This window comes from Phocoena sinus, chromosome 9 (assembly GCF_008692025.1).
Source record: "Phocoena sinus isolate mPhoSin1 chromosome 9, mPhoSin1.pri, whole genome shotgun sequence".
Lineage (NCBI taxonomy): Eukaryota > Metazoa > Chordata > Mammalia > Artiodactyla > Phocoenidae > Phocoena > Phocoena sinus.
Genome location: NC_045771.1, coordinates 86,174,083 through 86,194,213, shown reverse-complemented (window position 1 = coordinate 86,194,213; position 20,131 = coordinate 86,174,083). Strand labels below are relative to the sequence as shown.

Genomic DNA, 20,131 nt, shown 5'->3' with positions numbered 1-20,131 from the left:
CTCCTGCTGTGAACTCCATATATTTCCTTCATAACTCATACCAGGGAGTATGTGTGTGTGTGTGTGTGTGTGTGTGTGTGTGTGTGTGTGTGTATGTATACAGATATATAAAGAGTTTTTTGTGTAATACATCTATTCTCTAAGGCCGGGATCATGTTCATTTAGTCTGCCACTTTATACTTAAAACTTAGCATAATGACTGTTAGCACGTGGTATGGGCTCAATAAACATTTGCTAAAAGAATAAAGACTCTGATTATATTTTTATTGAAAAGAATCACTGATGCCCAATTATCTAAAAAGCCTGTTATTTATATCCTTTTATATGTACACTTCAGAAAAAGGTAGGTAAGTCTCTAAATTGTGATTTATGGGCTGTCAGATTGGCCACCTGACCTATCTTGATCTTAAAAAAGTTACTCATCTAATAAATACCGTGAATGTGAAAACTCTGAGTCTCCACTGCTATCTCCTCTCCATATTGGTGCTACTTTTTATAATAATCTAAGCATATAAAAAGTATACATAGTTCCAAATATTTATCAGCTTACAGCAATATGATTGTAAGTCATGGGTGAGGGAAAAAATAACCATGTACTAAACTGGACAAACAGGTTTTTGAGTTTTAGAGTCCAAAGGTAGCAAAGGTGTAGTTAAACGAATAAAGCAAAACCAAAAATTGTTAAAAGAATGGGGTAAAAGCAGAGAAAAGGAGGTCCCTTAATGAGAACAGTGGACATTATATTCTTGACCAAGTAGATATAGGTCACAGAGTGCTGTGTTGGTCACAAAGGGGACCAAATTAGAGACGATGGATGGATTCTTATAAATCCAGCCCCACTATGGGAAAGCAACTCCAAGCATAGGCCCTATAATCATAGGTCAGTAGCATATTTATTGTTCCTATCACGTAAATTTCTTTTCATTCTGCTAACATATTAAACAGTGATTACAGAATATATCACAAAATACAGAACTTCCAGGCTAGATACAAGAAAAAAAGATTTAAAACATCAAGGGTCTATACATGGTCTTCTGTGATGCAGTAAACTGCCTAATGTAGTTATTGCATAGTGGGCTTCCACATAAGAATTCATTTGAAGAGTGGATTCTTTTAGAAAGTCTGAAAACTACTTGTCTAAAGGATGGCAGAACTATTACAATACATGGGGATTTTTTAAAAGGTAGTATTTCAAAATGCTTTAGTTGATTTGCAAAAGTAAGGCCAAAAATTATCAAATATTCCATGGCCCACAAAGATCTAAAATGCCCAAAATATAATACACAAAATATACTTTGTATTTTAATTAATTAATTAATGTATTGCTGACTTCTGGATTTTGCTGACCTAGAAACGGGCTTCAAATAGGTACATCTGAATTTAGGGTATTATTCCTGGCCTTGAAAACTCTCTCAATCACTCTGTTTTGGAACCTCAGGCAAGTGACTAACATATGACTTACATAAAAAGGACTGGTTGTGCTTAATACTTGAAGATTATATAGCTAGAATAATGCATGTTTTACCTACAATTCTCCTTGCACTGATTAAACTCTTTACAGCTATGACTTCTGTTGGTAGGATCCTGTTTCTTAGTTCCATTTCTACCTAATGGGATTAAATGATACTTTTTTTTCTTAAATGTAATTTTTTTCCCCTAAAACTGTTGCATATTATCACCCTCTGTTTTGAACTAAAGGTATTTCCTAATTCCTTCTTCCTTTACCATAAACTATACCAAACACAAATGCAAGCAAGTTATTTGCAAACTGTAATGTTTTAAAGAAGGAGAGTAAGAACTGGGAAGTCAAGAAATCAATTCGAGTTAAGTAAATTACTGAATTCTGAGACTGCATAATTACAGGACATAAATAATTTGGACTCTTAAACATAAACCACCTCTTCTATTGCTCCCCATCATCTAATCAGGGTCTCTAAACTTTCCGATCCCATAGCGTGTGCTCGTTTTCTAGGGTTGCTGTAACCAAGTACTACCAACTGAGTGGCTTAAACAACAGAAAATTGTCTTACAGTTTTGGAGACTAGGAGTCCAAGATCAAGATGCCAACATGGATGGTTCCTTCTGAGAGCTATGAAGGAAGGATCTGTTCCATGTCTCTCCCCTAGCTCCTAATGGTATGCTGGCAATCTTGGAGTTCTCTGGCTTGTAGAAGCATTACCCCAAAATCTGCCTTTATCTTCAAGAACACCAGTCATATTGGCTTAGGGGCCCACTCTACTCCAATATGACCTCATCTTAACCAATTACATCTGTAATGACCCTATTTCCAATTAAGGTCATACTTTGAAATACTAGAAGTTAGGATTTCAACATAAATTCTGTGGAGGGGACACAATTCAGCCCATAATGCACCATAATACATGTTATTTATTTATTTATAAATTATTTACATCCAGTACTGCAGAAAATTATATACACTGTAACCCCTACAAAATTGGAAAATTAAAAAAAACAATACAAAGGTAAATATACTAGAAGTAGTAATATTTTCTTTATGAACCATAACAGGTTGCCTTGCACACACTCTGGATTATACACATCTCACCCATTTCAAGGATAAAGTCAAGCTCTTTGGCTTGGTACATCCTACCTTCTAACATCTGCCCTCTGCTTACTTCGCCTGCCTCTTCTGTCACCCACCACATACCTGGCATTCCAACCAATCTAAAGTATCTGCAGTTTCCCACATGTGCCAGGCTCTTTCTCGGTTCAGCAACTCTGCACTTGCTGTTTCCTATTACTGGAATGTGCTCATTCTCTTTGCTTCCCGTGAACACATAGTGAACTCTCAACCATCTTCTGAAACTCAGCTCAAATGTCATCTCTGGAAAGCCTGCACAGACTGCTCTAGGCAGCACAAAGCACTTTTGCAGGGCAGGTAGCACCTTGTTCATATCTCTATTATTGCAAATTTCTGTTTACATATACATTTAGGCCGAACTGATATGTGACTATTTTTGATCTAAAAACCGAGGTAATTTCATGTGGTTCATCTAAATATTTCACTAGACAACAAGTCCATCGAGAGCATGGACGGTATTATTCATTTTTATATTTCCAGTGACTAAAATGGAGTTTGACATAAAGTCCATAATATATGCTTCTTGAAAGTAAGGAAAGGCTTACACATATACCTTCCACTTTCAGATTTTCCTTTTCAAGAATGGGTAGATATTCACTTGATCCTTCCTATAAAATAAACCATTGGTTTAAGCTTCATTGGCTTTATTTAGTTCAATAGTATTTTAAATTACTTTCCCTTGCTTTTGTATCTGTGTGTGTGGTAAAATCTCTTCAAAAGAGACACTCGTTTTTTAAAAACAGAGAAAAAGCAGGAAGGAGCTATGTAAGTATCATTTTGTAATCAATATAAATATATTTTACAATTTTACTGTTTTACTTTCAAAATATTTTTATGCTTTCGAACAAAAAATACAAGTAATCATAAGGAATATAAACAGGAGAGCTAAATAAAGAGATTATTGTATAAAATGAATAATATTTTAAATTATAGCAATATTTTAGAGAGCTAATATAAATCTAATTTTAGAATTTCAAATTTTTCCTAATTTTTTTCAGTTTGTAGAAAAGCTGTGATAACTGAGATAGCATTTAAGTATTACACAGAGAGTTAAAAAGCATGGCCTGCAGAAGTATTCAGCTAGAGTTAGGAAGCAATACTTGGTGAAGCCTGTGAGAAATTAGAAGGAAGTGAAACACAGTTACATGAACATTTTCCACTCTTCCTCATTAAGCCCTTAAATTAACAAAATGCATGCACTGAGTCTTCAGCATGCCAAGGCAGTCATGAGCAACACCTTTCACAATCTGGTTCTTGTCTATTTTAGAGACTCCTCTCCTTTTACGGCATTTCATGCCCCATATACTTGAACTACAATGAACTTCTCACAGAGAAAATCACATTAAATATGTCATTATTACATATCTTTTTCTAACTGCTCTTTCCTCAGCCTCAAAAATCGTTTTCCATCTTTTTGCCTTCTACTTATTAAAAAGTCAGCTCAAATATCATCTTCTCTGGGATTTTCTTCCCCATTTCTCCAGCTAGTGTTGTTGACCTGCCTTTTGCATCTTCACTGTACATAGTTCATGCCACCACTGCATTATTTTAACCGTAGTGCTATAATTCACCTGTCGACATCTATCTTCTCAATTATATTATCACACAGTGCTGGGTACACCACAGATACACAATGGCGTTTGTTATACAAATAAATCAGTAAGAAATGAAATGACAGTCTTGAAAAACAAAGCACTAATGAAAAGCTTATTTGGAAACAAATTGTGACTACAGAGTAAAGTCTGTTCCACGAGGACAGAGACCATGTCTGCCTTGTCTACTGCTATATTCCTAGTACTTAGTCTACTGCCTGGCAGCATGTGGATGCTTTGTAAGTACTTACTTGAGAGCTTGTTTGGAGGTTCTAGAAGGGGAGCACAGCTACTCCTATACCCTTGACCTAAGAATGGTCCACCTCTACTGAGGACGGTTGTCCTCTTCGACCGAGCGCACAGCTTTGGGAGGGACACACATGGAGTAGTGAGGGAGGGGATACCTTCCTAGCCAGCCAGATTGCCCAGATCAACCCTGGTGATTAATGGTGTGACAGATGTTGCAGCCAGATCACCCTCACATCCTATAAATATTTACTAACTAAATACTTAATGTATATGAAAAATAAGAAAAAGCAGACTACATATTAATTGAAGATAAACTGAAGAAGGGCATCCATAAAGAGGTAATAAGAGAAGCACCTCTAGCATAAGAGGTAGTATATCAAGGAATAAAGAAACTGTAGAAAACAATAAGATCATGGATTAGCAAAAATTTTTTTTAAAAATTACTAAACATATTATAAACATGAAAGAATACTGAGGGGGAGAGGCAAATATAAGTTCATGTAAATATGATTTATGTTTTCAGTTAGTCAGAGTGGTCATAGACATTAGCCTGACCACAGAAATAAAAATAACAACGTCCTTCACATCTGCAAAAGATTCTGTATCATTTGCCACTAGGCATTTGTGTTTTCCTGTTTAATACCTCTACCTGGGGCATCAAAAGTGGTATTTAATCTCCAAATGGAGTCAGTTATTCATTGACAAGCATACCACATTATGACTGCATACCTGTAATTTACATTGGTGCTGCATCATTTTAGGCTTGCTTTCCTATGATACACTGAAGCACTTAACTTGGTATCATCATCAAACAATATTTAAGAGGACCTGTGTGCCTCTAATACCTATGCCCATGTACTTACAGTTCACTATGAAGAAGCTGAAATCTCTAAATGTCCATTCCACTCACACTATTTTTTTTTTTTGGCCGCGCCACGCAGCATGTGGGATCTTAGTTCCCCGATCAGGGATGGAACCCATGCCCCCTGCATTAGAAGTGCGGAGTCTTAACCACTGGACCACCAGGGAAGTCCCTATACCACTCACACTTTTGATCTAGATCAAGGTGACGGTCAAGGTACACTGGCAGTATTTGTGAACTCAGATGGCAAGATTAAGACTTCAGGGCAAACTCCACCCAAGGTTATAAGAATTCTACACATAGAAAGCTTACCCTCTTTGCTTGGCACTTGGACTTGCCCATCTGTGCTGGCAAGGTTGGATGTGGCAACCCTTGACCCCAGGTTTCATGCCGTGGTAGTCAAGGTTTCCAGGTACCTGATTTATACCTCCTTTTTCTGTCCTCTTTCACTAACAGATGTAAAACTCCCAGTGAATTTATTCTAGAATTTAGTATTTTCTACTCATTGAAATCAAACATAGGGATAAAATGGGGCAAAGACTAGGATTAAAATCCTAAAAATAGAAATTACAATGTAAATAGACTTAATCAGAGCTTGGCTTGGATTTAAAAGTTAACTTAAAAAGTGGGTATTTATTTGATGGTTTTTTAGTTTAGCTCTTTTAGTTATACATCTATTTTTCAATCTAGTGGTACACAGAAGTAGTCGTTCATCCAAGGAGAATCAAGAAAAGCCAGCACTTGCACCTGAGGCAAGATACATGTTACTTCATGGCGCTGTTCATTAAATATTCAGACAAGCTTTTCAAATTAGAATCTGTGAAACCAAAAAATTGAAATGATAACTTTGTGACAGTCATAGTTTTGTAATTTCCTGGCTCTACTGACAAGGCAGTATTTGCACAAAATTGTTCTTCTGTGGGTCATCCCTTCTGGGAATCTGTTAGACCGGCTTCAGGATATTCAGGTTACCCAGACTTTGTCTGGGCAACTGAACTGTAAAGTGTCTTGAGAAGTTCAAGCCACTGCTTATATAGGTCTGTCTGTCCTTACCCTCTCCCACTCTCACTCCTTCCCCTAAAAATACTCTTGGTCTAGTATGAGATAAAAGCACTTGTGTCTACCAGCACCCCTAAGAAACACTGCATCTTTTCTGAATGTGTATTTTTGAAACATAATTTAATTAACTGAAATTTCTAAAAAGGCATGATCAATGTTTAGATTTAAAATTTTGACACTTTAGACTTCTGCTTCCTCTTGCAAGATAGGCTACATTAGAAAATTAGTTTAGTGTCAGGATGAACATGGAATTCCAGTTCATTTGTGAAAAGTTCCTTGTAGGGCTTTTCAAAGCATAGGATGAGGTAAAATGTCCATAAACATGAGGCTTACACAAGGCACTCAGTAAACATTATCCCCCTACCCACAGTGATGGTCTGCAAGTGTGGCTGAAACAATGAAGCAGAGAACAGTTATTCTGGAGGTGAAGTTTTCCTGTTCAAGAACAAAGTAAAGTATAAGCGGCAAAGGAAATTCACAAATTGGGTACAGGGCTGGGTTTTCAAAATAGAAATTCTATGAATTTATCATCTTTCTTTACACCCTTTGCCACACTTAGGTTTCAAAGTCATAATATATACTTTACCCTCTACCCACCAATTCTTAGCTAAAATAGTTCCCTCTTTCCAGAAAACTGACTAGTACCATAAAACTTAGGCTTGTCTTTTTAGAGATTTACAACACTGAGTAAGGCTCCTGTCATACATTTTACAGACTTCCTATCCCTTTCTTAAAAATAAGTATCAAAGGGGCTTCCCTGGTGGCACAGTGGGTAAGACTCCATGCTCTCAATGCAGGGGCCCCGGGTTCGATCCCTGGTCAGGGAACTAGATGCCACATGCATGCAGCAACTAAGGAGCCCTCAAGCCGCAACTAAGGAGCCCACCTGCCACAACTAAGACCCAGCACAACCAAATAAATAAATAAGTATCAAAATGATCTGATGTCCTTCCATACAAAAATTCTGGCAGCAAAATTAACCTGCCAAGAGATGTTACAGATGGTTTCTATTTACTCTGTTTGATCCCTTTTATTCTTTCTGCCTTCTTCCTGCTCTGTGGTGGCTGCTGACTCTCCAACGAAGCCTTTAAGCAGCAGCCACTGCCTCACCTACAATTTTCAACTTCCCCCAAACTTGAGTACATATGCGAACTGGAAAGACTGTGATTGAGCAAGCAGTTAAGTCATATTTGTTGTAAAATATCAGTGGTTAAGAGGTGAGAGTTCAACTCACCTGCATTGTTGAATTAGAAAAATACGGGCTGAAAGTTTCACATCTTGATAGTTAAGGCCCTTTCTTTTCCCCTTTACCCAAGTTCCAGGCAGGAGAGAAAGGGGGAAGGGCAAAGGGGTTAAGTGCCCCCTCCCACCCTGAAAGGAGCTGTCCTGAAAGCCTCACCCAGACTTCCATGACATCACTGCCATCCCTAGGAATGAGGGAGGTTGGGCAATCTACATTTTTGTTTGTTTGTATTTTTTTACCTAGGCACGTTGCACCTGAATGAAATAAAGTTCAGGTAGTAGGAAGAAGGGGGAAAACAGATACTAGACATCTCTGCCACAGACATACTGAGTTTGAGGTGCTTTTGATATATCTGTGGAAGATGCTGAGTGGTTAAGTCACAAACACAGAGGACCAGCCAGGTTTACAGATATACGCTGGGGAACTGTCACTATAAAAACAATTTACTGACATTATGGGCATTTTTGAGATTGGCCAAGAAAAGGAATAATGTGAGGGAAAAAATGGCCTTAAATTGAAACTTGAGAGTCTCCAGAGGAGGAGCCTATAAAATATTGTGAGAAGGAGCTGATATGATGAGTCTGAAATGTTTTTGAGATACTCAAGTGAACTAATAGTTGCACTTGAATTTGAATGATAATTTTCTCCTGGTGTCCCCACACCCATCCTTTATTTATTAAAAATTTTTATCTTGGATACTATATGGCTAAACAAATGCTATTTGGGTACTTTAACTTTTTCTTGTAACCTGATCTCATAATAATTAATTGCCTTTTAATTAATTAATTAATTAATTTGGCTACCCCGGGTCTTCATTGCAACATGCGAGATCTAGTTCCCTGACAAGGGATCGAACCTGGGCCCTCTGCACTGAGGGCGTAGAGTCTTAACCGCTGGACCACCAGGGAAGTCCCGCCTTTTATTTTTTTAACCGGAGTTACTTTAATTATTTCTGTATGCAACACCTCTACTTACAACACAGAGCATATTTCAACTCCGGGACCTCAAATAGGTTGTTTTTTACCTCTTAAATTTAAGAATGATTATAACCAGGGTGAGGGAAAAGATTTACATAATCATCACAGAGCCCAATGTTGGTGGATGCCAGCAAATTAATGGTGAATCTATGGCTCAGTGGGTTCTTTTGTCATATATGTATACATGGATTCAAACTTGAGAGGGATCTTATCTGTCAGCAGAAAGGGCAAAAATATAATGTTATGCACGTTAATAAGTTTCCTTTTCTATAGTTAATTCCAATAGTTCTTTTAACAGGTTAGGTGTGGATGGATGCAACGCTGGTCAACAGGTTTTTTACTTCAACAGTAAAACAGAAAGTTTTCAGATGAATACAAAGAAACTGGTCCTAGACATTATGTTTTGTTCCAGTTTGATAGAGTTCTTTTTGAAGCTTATTCAGAGTTGCTTAACTCCAAGATTCTGAAGATAGCTATGGAAGAATCAAAATTGACCCTCTTACCCCTGTTACTACTCTGTTATCTAAATAGACCTTTCTTCCTACAAGACAAGATTATGTCAGTGTTTTTCTTACAGCCCTGACCATCCCTGTATGAGGGGGACACCCATAAAATCTCATGCTATAAACCTGGCATTGTTTCACTATTCAGATCTGCAGCTAGAGCTATTCTGCACTTTTGGAAAAGAGTTATAGAAATGTATTCTGAGTTGTATGAATTTTCAATGCATCACTGTACTAATATCAATACATTAAGAAAGAGTAAAACTAATAAACTAAGAAACAGTCACTATGACTGAAATGCATATGTAGGTATAACTAGATTCATCAGAAAGCTAAAATTTTGACTTTTTTTTTGGCTGTACCATGCGGCATGTGGGATCTTAGTTACCTGACCAGGGATTGAACCCGCACCCCCTGCAGTGGAGGCATGGAGTCTGAACCACTGGACTGCCAGGGAAGTCCATTGATTTTTTTTGTGGATATACTACTGCATCACTATAGAACTATTCTATTAGTTTCTGGTGAAAAACATCTAAATTAGTTAATCAAAATTCAGGCTGAGTCATTAATTGATTTATCCATTCAATAACCATTTGGTGAGTGTCTAATGTATACAAGGCATTTGCTAGATTCCAGAGATACAGTGGTGAGTAAGAGTGAATAAGAAAGATGTGGTCCCTGTCCCCATGGAGCTTACTATTTACTGAGGGAGACAAATGATAAAGAGTAAGGAAATAATTGTAAAATAATTATAAACTGTGATAGGTGCTCTGAAAGAAAGAGAATGCTGTGACCAAGAATAATGAAAAGAGGAAGGCCTTTAATGACATCTGAAAGAAGAGTTAGAGGTGGGAGGGAAGAAGTGTTCCAGGCAGGGAACTAGCCTGGGCCAAGGGTCTTAGGCAGGACTGGGCATGATCAAGGAACAGAGAGAAAGCCATGTGACTGATGCAGCAGGAGCAAAGGGGAGTGTGGAAGAGATGTTCTTTCCATTTTTCCACATGATATAAAGGTAGAAATCAAAGGTAGAAATCAAAATCCTAGAGCAAGAGTCAGCAAACTATATGTTGCAGTCTAAATCTAGCCTGCCTATTTTTATAGTTTTACTGGAACACAGCCATGCCCACTCATTAATATATTGTCTATGGCTGCTTTTGTGCTACAAGCAGTAGTTGCTAGAGAGACATGTGGTCTGCAAAGCCTAAAATATTTACTATCTGGCTCTTTACAGAACAAGTTTGCTGGCTCCTGTTAAGTGTGGACTAAATTAGAACTGACAACATGAAAGTTGAAAAGATCAGGCTTTCCTAAGGCATAGAACCACCCTTTATAACTGGTCAATGTTGATTCACAAAAGAAAGACACATAAAGATGTGCAGGTCAGTGTGATAGAGGTAGGACTTTGAGATTTCCATGCCAGAAGGGTAGAAGGGATGTCTTTAAGGTTAATACAGGGTTTCATAAAGCAGAGGGGGGACTTCCCTGGTGGTGCAGTGGTTAAGAATCCGCCTGCCAGTGCAGGGGACACGGGTTCAAGCCCTGGTCCGGGAAGATCCCACATGCTGCGGAGTAACTAAGCCCGTGCGCCACAACTACTGAGCCCACGCTCTAGGGCCCGCAAGCCACAACTCCTGAGCCCGTGTGCCGCAGCTACTGAAGTCTGCACGCCTAGAGCCCATGCTCTGCAACAAAAGAAGCCACCGCAATGAGAAGCCCACGCACGGCAAGGAAGAGTAGCCCCCACTCACCGCAACTAGAGAAAGACCGTGTGCGGCAATGCAGACCCGACACGGCCATAAATTAAAAAAAAAAAAAAAAAGAAAAAAAAAAAAAACAAAACTCAGGGTGTCAGGAACCTGGACAAGGCCAGAGGATAGTATACTGCAGAGCAAAAATCAGTTATGCTCAGGAATACTGGAGGACATTATACACAGAGAAAACCAGATTCTAGGAGGATACCTCTAAACACTGCTAACACACATTTATCGTGGCTACGAGTTCACATATATTTGCTTAGTATCTGTCTATTCTAGCAATTGACAAAGGAAGGGCCCTGAGTTAACAAACAAACAAAACTCTCAAAGGCTACCTTATCCGAAGTTAAGTCACTTTTTTCTAGATCAGAAGTCAGACTGGGTTACGTGACCCACAGATATGTTTTGTCTGGCTTGCACAGATTCTTAGGAAACCTCACATTAAAAAAATCTAGATATTTAGCAAGTAGGCCTGCTTCATTTCCATATAGGAACAATCAGCAATGTACCTTGTAGATAAGGCATATAATTCCCAGTTTCCACAGTCCTCACCACTTCCTATTATATTATAGTCAACCTGCCTTATTATTTTTTTAACCTATCAAGACCATTTGATTGTAACCTCTGATCCTCATCTTACCATAAAGATCACAAACTGCTCTTTATATACTTCTTTTCAACATTTGTTTTCTAACCATGTCCCAGATACTATGCATACAAATATAAATAATGCATCATCCCTGCTCTTAAGGAGGCTCTCAGGCTAGAAGCAGAGACCACTGAGTTAAATGCTCCTAGGCAGAATGATGATGGCACAAAGGAATGATCAACTCTGATTTGGCAGGTCAGGAAGCACAGTACTAGGGAGATGCTTGAACCCAATCTTGGAGGGGTATGACAGGCAGAATGCACAGAGCAACAAAGAATGCCACCCTTTTGGCAATTACACATAGTTCAGAATAGATGAAACAGAGGAAAGCTGTAGGAGAGTGATAGAGAAAGGAGTGCTGGGGTTATATCAAGAATGGCTTGGGCTCCCCTGGTGGTGCAGTGGTTGAGAGTCCGCCTGCCAATGTAGGGGACACGCGTTCGTGCCCCGGTCCGGGAAGATCCCACATGCCGCGGAGCGGCTGGGCCCGTGAGCCATGGCCGCTGAGCCTGCGCGTCCAGAGCCTGTGCTCCGCAATGGGAGAGGCCACAACAGTGAGAGGCCCGCGTACCGCAAAAAAAAAAAAAAAGAATGGCTTGTATTTACACTGGAAAGTGTGACTTTTATCCCATATGTCAAAGGGAATTAGTGAAGAGACTGAGGCATAATCAGGTTAATATTTTAGAAATATAATTTTGGAAGCAGCATGGAGGATAGTTTAGAAGATGGAAGACTTACAGTTAGGAAGGGATCATTGACAAAATCCAAGCTGGCTTGAGGCCTGAAGGCAAAAGGCAGCAGTGGGAATGGGGAAGAGAAACTGGCTAGAGACAGTGACTGACTAACGCAGAGGGTGAGAGAAAAAAAGAAGTCAAAGAAGAGTCCCAGGCTTGTAGCTTGAATGTTAAGGTGGATAAAAAATGCAGGAGAATGATACATGGGAGGATGAGAATGGATGGTATAAAATCTGAGGTGTAAGTGGCTACAAAATCGGCAACATACATTTAGCATCTGGATAAGAGTCAGGAATCGGGCAGAAGGTCAAGGCAGGAGAAAGACTTGGGAATTGACAGCATTTCTAATAAATCAGAAGACACTGCGATGCGTAATACCACATAGAGGTATTCAGAGTCAGATAAAGAGCAATGACATAACCCTAAGAATCCCCAACTCCCCAATAAAAATTAATTAAAATAGCATATGAGAGAGAGACAAAAAAAAAGTACAGTCTGTGTCCTCAGAGGGCAGCCAGGTGTCAGACAAGAAGATGGAGAACCAGGGTACAGGGTAGTATGTTTTCAGTAGAGCTGTTAGCTGTTAGAGGAGGAATGAAAAGAGGTGGGAGAGATAATAAGTGAGTAAACAACAACAAGTGAAAAGAAATGGGGACGAGAAGAAAAGGAACCAGCAAGTTAGGAATCTAGTCTTGACAGGGAGAGAAGGCTTCTCCAAGGAAGTGAGGCTTAGCTTGAGCTGAGATCCAAAGGATGTGATGTCTCATAGGTACCTCATGTTCATCAGGTCCCAGATCAAAGAGCATCCCAAACTTGTCACTCTTCCAGTGTCTCCTAGCTCAGTGAATGGTCCCACTGTCCATCAAGTCACACAGGTTAGAAATGTAGGAGGTATTAATGACATCTGCCTCCCTTATGCCCATTATCCAAATCATCACATAAGCATCAGGTAAAGAGAAAAGCAGTCGGGTAGAGGAAACAACATATATAATATTCCTAAATTGTAAGACAGTATGGTGCATTCTGGAAATTGAAGACCTTTTACTTTGAGATAGAAGAGGAAGGGGCTAGATCATGATGGGTTTTGTTGGTCAGTTAAGGATTTTGTTCTTTATCCTAAGAGAAATGGAAGCCATTGATGGGTCTGAAGCAAGGAAAAGTGACAAGATCAGATTTATCTTTTGAAAAGTGTATTCTGGGTAGAATGGTAGGCAGACTGGAGAAAACTGGAGTATAAGAAGACCACAAAAAAGGATACTGTTGTCATCCAGGTGAGAGGGGTGGTACTTGGAATAGGGTACCAACAATGGACATGGAGAGAAGTGGATGGTTTTAGAGGTAGTAGAGATTAAGCCAGTAGGAATTGGTGACAGTACTGGGAATTCTCTCCTAGTTTAATGTTGTTAGGAATGACCTAGTTGTAAGGGAATGGCTGATTACATGGGAGAAAAGACAGATAATTGAGCATGTTTTGTAACAGTACTGCCCTTAGACCTGAGTGAGTACCCTCCTCCTGCTGCAAAGGACAAGGAGTCCATGAGGTCAAGGGGCCATGTCTGTCCCTTGAGCCTGCACTCCTCTTTCAGAGTGGCTAGATCTGAGGGCAGATGGAGCAGCTGATTACACATCACTATTTGCAGGGGGTTCAAGATGTGGACATAGCTTGGACATGCTGGGTGAGGTGGGTGAAGAAGTTGGGAATGGGAAGAGAACAGGGTCCGTCTGAGGACTCCATTAGTTTAAGAATTCTAAATTTAAACCTGGCTTTCCAGATCATTATTTAAGTAGATTTGCCAAGGTAGGAGAGTAGAATATATTTTTAATAATAGTTTGTTATCTTGATTTATAACTTAAATATTTAGACACACGGTCTGTGAACCTCCATAACCACACTCTTGCTCAGGCTCTATAAATTTAGGGCCTGCCTTGATAAGAGTGTATAAAAGAATATAGTGCAATTAGTAACGAATTCAGGTGAGAGTCCACTTTAGCTGGGCCCTTAAGAAGTCAGATTTTCCAGACTTCTGCAGGGAAGATAAGGGTATAAATGGTGCAAATTTACAGGCACTATATTACGTATATAAGAGACACTCTCATATCTGGAGGGCAAACAATTAAGAAGTTATTTTAATTGTAATGATTTCAGTGTGATTTTGAAAAGCTTCTTAAATACAGCCGAAGTTTAGGGCGCAGAAGGGATCTTAGTAATCATGTAATCAAATATACTCACTTAATAAATGAAACAGAAGTTCAGACAGATAAAGAACACCCTGACTGAGGTCACAAAGCTAGTCAGTAGCAGATGATTTCCAGCCCCATAATCTCTGTCCACACTTTTCAGTAAGACATCTACTGTCAGTCAATTCCAACTACACAGCTTACACTTGCTTTCATTGCTATGCATTAAAGTACAGTGAATAGTTTTCATTACTTTAAAAATTTGATGCACCTCAAAAAAAGTCTATAAACCAATATTAAATTTTGACTCCAAAATATTATTAAAACCAATCCCCTTTACCCCTCAAAAGTGAAAACAAAATAAAGAATTCCAACTTCATGAGGTCACGAGAACTGGTAATTCTGGAAAGTTACTTTTAATTGTTTTCCACAAAGTTACAGGCAGCTTAGGGCACCTTTTGGGACTCAAAATATCCTGACTGGTCATCTCCTCATTTGACTACTTTTATTTTTACATCTGTTCCTTTGACTTCTTGGTCTCATGTAAGACCTTAGAGTAAAATTATAATCGTACTCTTCACTTGGTTGCAATTACTGTAACCCATCTTCTCAAATTCCTTATCTTCTAAGGTACAATTCACAGCACGCGCTTACAAAACATCTAACACTCAGACTGCTAACTAAACGATAAAATACACTTAAAAAAAAAACCTTGCTTTTCAAACATCTATAAATATCGCTAGTGAATTTTTCTTAGCGAATCTGAGTTATAATAAAATTAAAATCTTTAACGGTCTAATCACAAGCGCTTAAAAAAAAAAATTCTCCAGGAGAGTCTTACCTTCAAGCTCGGTAGTAATCCGAAAGTTCTAGGTGTGCAGAAGTTACCTCCCTCAAAGCATCAGAGATGACGATCTTAGCAAAAGAGTAACACATCTTGTCAGGACACCAAGTGACTTTTAGCTCCTCCCATCAATCGACTACTGCCTAACAGAAGGAAGGATTTAATTTCCGGCAAAATTTTCTCCTTGGAGCTGAGAATCTGCGAAATTCGGCTTTCTGAGCGGGAAAAGGCAGGGGAGGGACCAAAAGGACCCCCTAGGGAAAAAGGAAGGGACAGTGGTATAAGACAAAGTCGACGAGGCAGAGACGAGCGCGGGGCCGGGGCAGACTTTGGGGTCTGGAGTTGGGGTTCTCTCAGACACTCACTGGGCACCCGCGTTCACGCTGACGACAACTGGACGACCCTCCCCTCACAGCTTGCTCCGCCATTAGCCGCGCCCCGCGGCCCTGTGACCTCCAAAACTGGTACGCTTGGCGATTCCCCCCACAACTTCGGCTCCAGACTCGCGCTTTTAATTGGTTCTTAAGATATCCCTCAGCGTGGCTCGCCCAATGGAGGGCCCGGCCGCTCCGCCCCTTCCCTGCCCCCTGAGGAGAGCCCGCCCCTGCCCCGCGCCTGGGAGCGGAGGAGAGTAAATACAACAGAAGCGCAAAATGGCGGAACCGCCGAGCCTAGTGCACTGCGCCCCCGCCGCCGTCTCGGAGAAAGAACCGTTTTCCAAGCTGCAGCCCCCCTCCAGGGACCCGCCGGGTCCTCTGTCTTCCAAGAAGATCCGGACTGAGGAGAAGAAGACGCCGCGGAGACTGAACGGAGAAGGAGGCAGCGGCGGCAACAGCAGGCAGCTGCAGTCTTCCGCGGCACCTTCGCCTCAGAGCTATGGCAGCCCTGGGTCTTGGAGCTTCGCCGCTCTGTCTGCTGCCCCCTCCCCGTCCTCTGCTCGGAGCAATTTCTCTTTCTCCGCTGGCACGGCCGTCCCCTCCTCAGCCTCTGCTTCCTCGTCCCAGCCGGTGCCGCGCAAACTGCTGGTCCCTCCTACGCTGCTGCACGCTCAGCCTCACCATCTCCTGCTGCCGGCCGCCGCCTCCTCAGCCAACGCCAAGCCGCGCAGACCCAAGGAGAAGCGAGAGAAGGAAAGGAGGAGGCACGGCCTCGGCGGGGCAGGCGAGGCCGGCGGGGCAGCCCGCGAGGAGAACGGGGAGATGAAGCCGCTGCCGAGAGGTGGGTGCCGGCGCCGGGTGGGGGGAAGGGAGGGCGCCCCGGGTCCTCGCCACCCGCTCGCGCCCGCGGGGCCCAGGCAGGGGGAGCGCGGGGGCCGCTTGCGCCAGTCTGGAGGGGGCGGGAGGCGTCCGGTTCTCCCTCGGAGATTTTGCGGTCCCCATGGGGACAGGAAATGGAGCCTGTAATTTCGGTAGCACTGAGGGGGATGGCTGAAATCTATTTTCTGTATCGTTTCTGCCTCGATAATGCGCGGCAGGATTGATAGAATTCGATGTAGAGGACCCGCCTAGGTGTGTTTCGCTACGGAGGGAGATGGGAGGGAATGGGATCGCGAAGGGTTTGGTCCTGTAGAAGATGCTTGATTATTAGACCGTTTAGACGTGATCACGGAATTTGTATTTGTGACACAGGCTCTAACGCCAGAAAATCCTGTCAAAAAAAGGGGTGTGGAGAGCATTGGCGTCAGCTGGAAGCTACCAGAGGCCTGAGCTTTTCATCCCTATTAGGGAAATGAGGTGTGTGCAGGGCCCGGAGTGTGCTGTTTCATAAGGTACCCTCCCTCCACCCTCCTCTCCGCTCCGTATTCTTAAGTGTTGTGAGTGGTCCTGTTTGAAATACCACCCTTCAGAAAGAATTTTCAGCCATATTCTTTTTTTCCTGAAGCAAATGATAAAATCAGGAGCATTGACGTTTTTTGGCCAGACCAAGTACTTGCTGCAAAATGTTTCAGCATCAGAGAAAGGCAAATTCTTAAGCGTTCTTTTCAGACACGACTGCGCGGTTTTCTTTTAAAAAGTAGGCTAGTCATATGATTTTCAGGAAGTATTTCTATAAAATAGATGGTCCTCCCTATTTAGATGTTTGATACACAGTTTGGACAGTGGTACAACGTGGAGACTGGTTGAAAATTAGATCTTTATGTGATCAAAAGCTTAAAGCACGTAGTGATCTTTATTATAAATGTACATCGATACACAGTATTGTGAAAGTATTTTTGTTTGTTTTAGGAAAAATGAAATGTCAAGCAGTTTTAGCATTGCTGATCTAATGATAGGTTAGATCATGAAAAATTCTCTGTTTGAATTAGAAAGGTATATTTTCGCAATTTTTAAAAATGTTGTGCACGAGTACGTAGCAACAGTGTTACTTTTTTGATATTTTGCCTGTATCAAAGCTTTGACATCTAAGCATAGGCATCAGGTACTCTGGCACAAGGTAAAGGATCCCTCAGCTTTGGAGAGTGTTGTTTCCAGGAAAGTGGTTTTGAGGATGGAATTTATACGACTTCTAGGCTGGGATTTTAGGTGATTAGTATTTTAAAGCAATTTTGTTTTAATAATTACATTTAAAATTTGAAAGTGCCTGGAAGTCAGCATTTGCAGCTCAATATTAGTCTTATTTGTGATGTGTAAACAGTGTATTTGCTCTTCTAAGGTCTTTGAATGAGAACGTGAATATGGGTATAACATTGTCGATGTATTGGAATGGCTGAAAATAAATAAGCATTCTTTAACAATTCTCTGGAGCACATAAATTGCTTTTAAAGTGAAATGGCTGTTAAAGAGAAAGTTTTCTAGTCTTTTAAATTACATTTAGAATCCTCCTTTTGAAGGCTACAGCTTACATTATTAAGCCTGAATATAAACAATGATAGCTTTTATTCCATGATTTATGTAGGTTTTTTGAGTAGTGACTAGATAGTAACACTATGGCAAGATTTTCTTTTCTTTCTTTCTTTTTTTTAATGGAAATGCTGCTATTTTATAGAGGAATAACTAAAAATCAATGAGAAGGATTGCTTTTCAGTGTCTTGGTGATACATTTAATGGTGAAAATCTTTATCTCTTAATTTGGGAAGTACTCATATCCTTCTGAAGTTCAGATTTAACTGAATTGAGGTTCTGTTTTATTCAACTAAGAAAATTTTTAAGCAACAGAAGTATTAAAATAACAAAATTATATACATGCATTTAATATAGATATAATTACAAATATAAAAGTCCTAATTTGCAATACATTTCTCATTTTTCTGCGTTTTTTGTGAGTCTTAGTGAATGGATGACCACGTGGCTGTAGTTTTAAGTATATACCTCTTTTTTTTTTTTTTTTTTTTTTTTTTTTTTTGCGGTACGCGGGTCTCTCACCGCTGCGGCCTCTCCCATTGCGGAGCACAGGCTCCGGACGCGCAGGCTCAGCAGCCAGGGCTCACGGACCCAGCCGCTCCGCGGCATGTGGAATCTTCCCAGACCGGGGCACGAACCCGTGTCCCCTGCATCGGCAGGCGGACTCTCAACCACTGCGCCACCAGGGAAGCCCCAAGTATATATCTCTTTTTGATATTGCTCTAAGTTGGATAGTTGATAGGATAGCACATAGGATAGTTCAGTGACTCCCACAATTATCCCATAGATCATTGATTGACCAATCTTGATCAGAACTGGAAATTAGTTATAAAGACACCAAAGCAAGGAAAATAAATCCTTCTCTCAAAAAACAAACAAACCCCCCAAAACCATCCAAAAGATGCAGCCCCCAAACTCCATTAAGCAATTAAACTCCTGTATTTATTTGTAGTAGGTTTTTTTAAAGTCTTTAGTCAGAACTGCTACATTTTTACATTGACTACCATTCTAACAGAAGTTATTTGGATTAAATGAAAGTGTGTGTATGAAAGGCAGGGCATTTAGTAAATGTTGAGTCAGAAGCATGATGATTTTTTTTTAACCTCATAGTAAATGAAAGATGGGTCAATCCAGATAGAGGAAGGATCGTTGACAGTAGATCTGAAAGTTAAGAGTGATGAACAGGAAGGTTATAAAAGCATACCAGTCTAGGTCCATTTAGCATAAGGGTTGATGCCTTACAGACCTAAAACCTCTGAGGCCATCTAGTCATAGTACTGTAGCCGACTTGCATGACAGCCTGAGTCATCAAGTAAAAGTTAAATTTATTTCTTATACAAAGAAAAGTGCAAAACATTTTAGATTTTTTTAAATTAGTTTTATTTTATTTTAAAAATTTATTTATTTTTGTCTGCGTTGGGTCTTCATTGTTGCCCACGGGCTCTCTCCAGTTGCGCCAGCGGGGGCTACTCCTCGCTGCTGTGTGCAGGCCTCTTATTATGGTGGCCTCTCTTGTTGCAGAGCACAGGCTCCAGGCGCCTGGGCTTAAGCCCTTGTGGTTCATGGGCTCTAGAGCACAGGCTCAGCAGCTGTGGTGCACGGGCTCAGTTGTTCCATGGCATGTGGGATCCTCCCAGACCAGGGCTCGAACCCGTGTCCCCTGCATTGGCAGGTGGACTCCCAACGAGTGAGCCACCGGGGAAGTCCTAGATTTTTAAAACTATGAAATAAAAGTTTTGGTGTATAAAGAGGTAAACTACTAAAGAGTTCGCAGCCCATTTTCCTGTAAGACTGAATAAATTATTAACTGGTAAATGTGGAAGGTAAAAGTGAACATGTGCTGAAGGTCTCCAACATTTAGAATTACAACAAACAGGGACTTGTGTGGCGGTCCAGTGGGTAAGACTCCGTGTTCCCAGTTCAGGGGGCCCAGGTTCGATCCCTGGTTGGGGAACTAGGTCCCACATGCATGCTGCAACTAAGAAGTCCACATGCTGCAACTAGAAGATCCTGCATGCTGCAGTAAAGATCAACTGAGGATGCCA

At 40.7% G+C, this 20,131-nt stretch overlaps 1 protein-coding gene and 1 long non-coding RNA gene across 3 annotated transcripts in view; one reads left to right on the top strand and one right to left on the bottom strand.

Annotated features, from left to right (window-relative positions):
• LOC116759657 overlaps positions 1–15,809 on the bottom strand; it is an 88,852-nt gene extending 73,043 nt beyond the window's left edge. The window contains exon 1 of one of the 2 annotated variants that reach the window (XR_004351528.1): positions 15,244–15,809. This is a non-coding gene — a long non-coding RNA (uncharacterized LOC116759657). The remainder of the gene's footprint in view (positions 1–15,243) is intronic. The other variant, XR_004351527.1, reaches the window with a different exon arrangement.
• Positions 15,810–15,864: 55 nt separating this feature from the next.
• The window catches only part of RSBN1L (round spermatid basic protein 1 like), a 66,559-nt gene continuing 62,292 nt past the window's right edge, over positions 15,865–20,131 (top strand). The window contains exon 1 of the mRNA XM_032643658.1: positions 15,865–16,464. Within this exon, the coding sequence (XP_032499549.1) occupies positions 15,900–16,464 (565 nt within the window). The 5' untranslated portion in view covers positions 15,865–15,899. The remainder of the gene's footprint in view (positions 16,465–20,131) is intronic.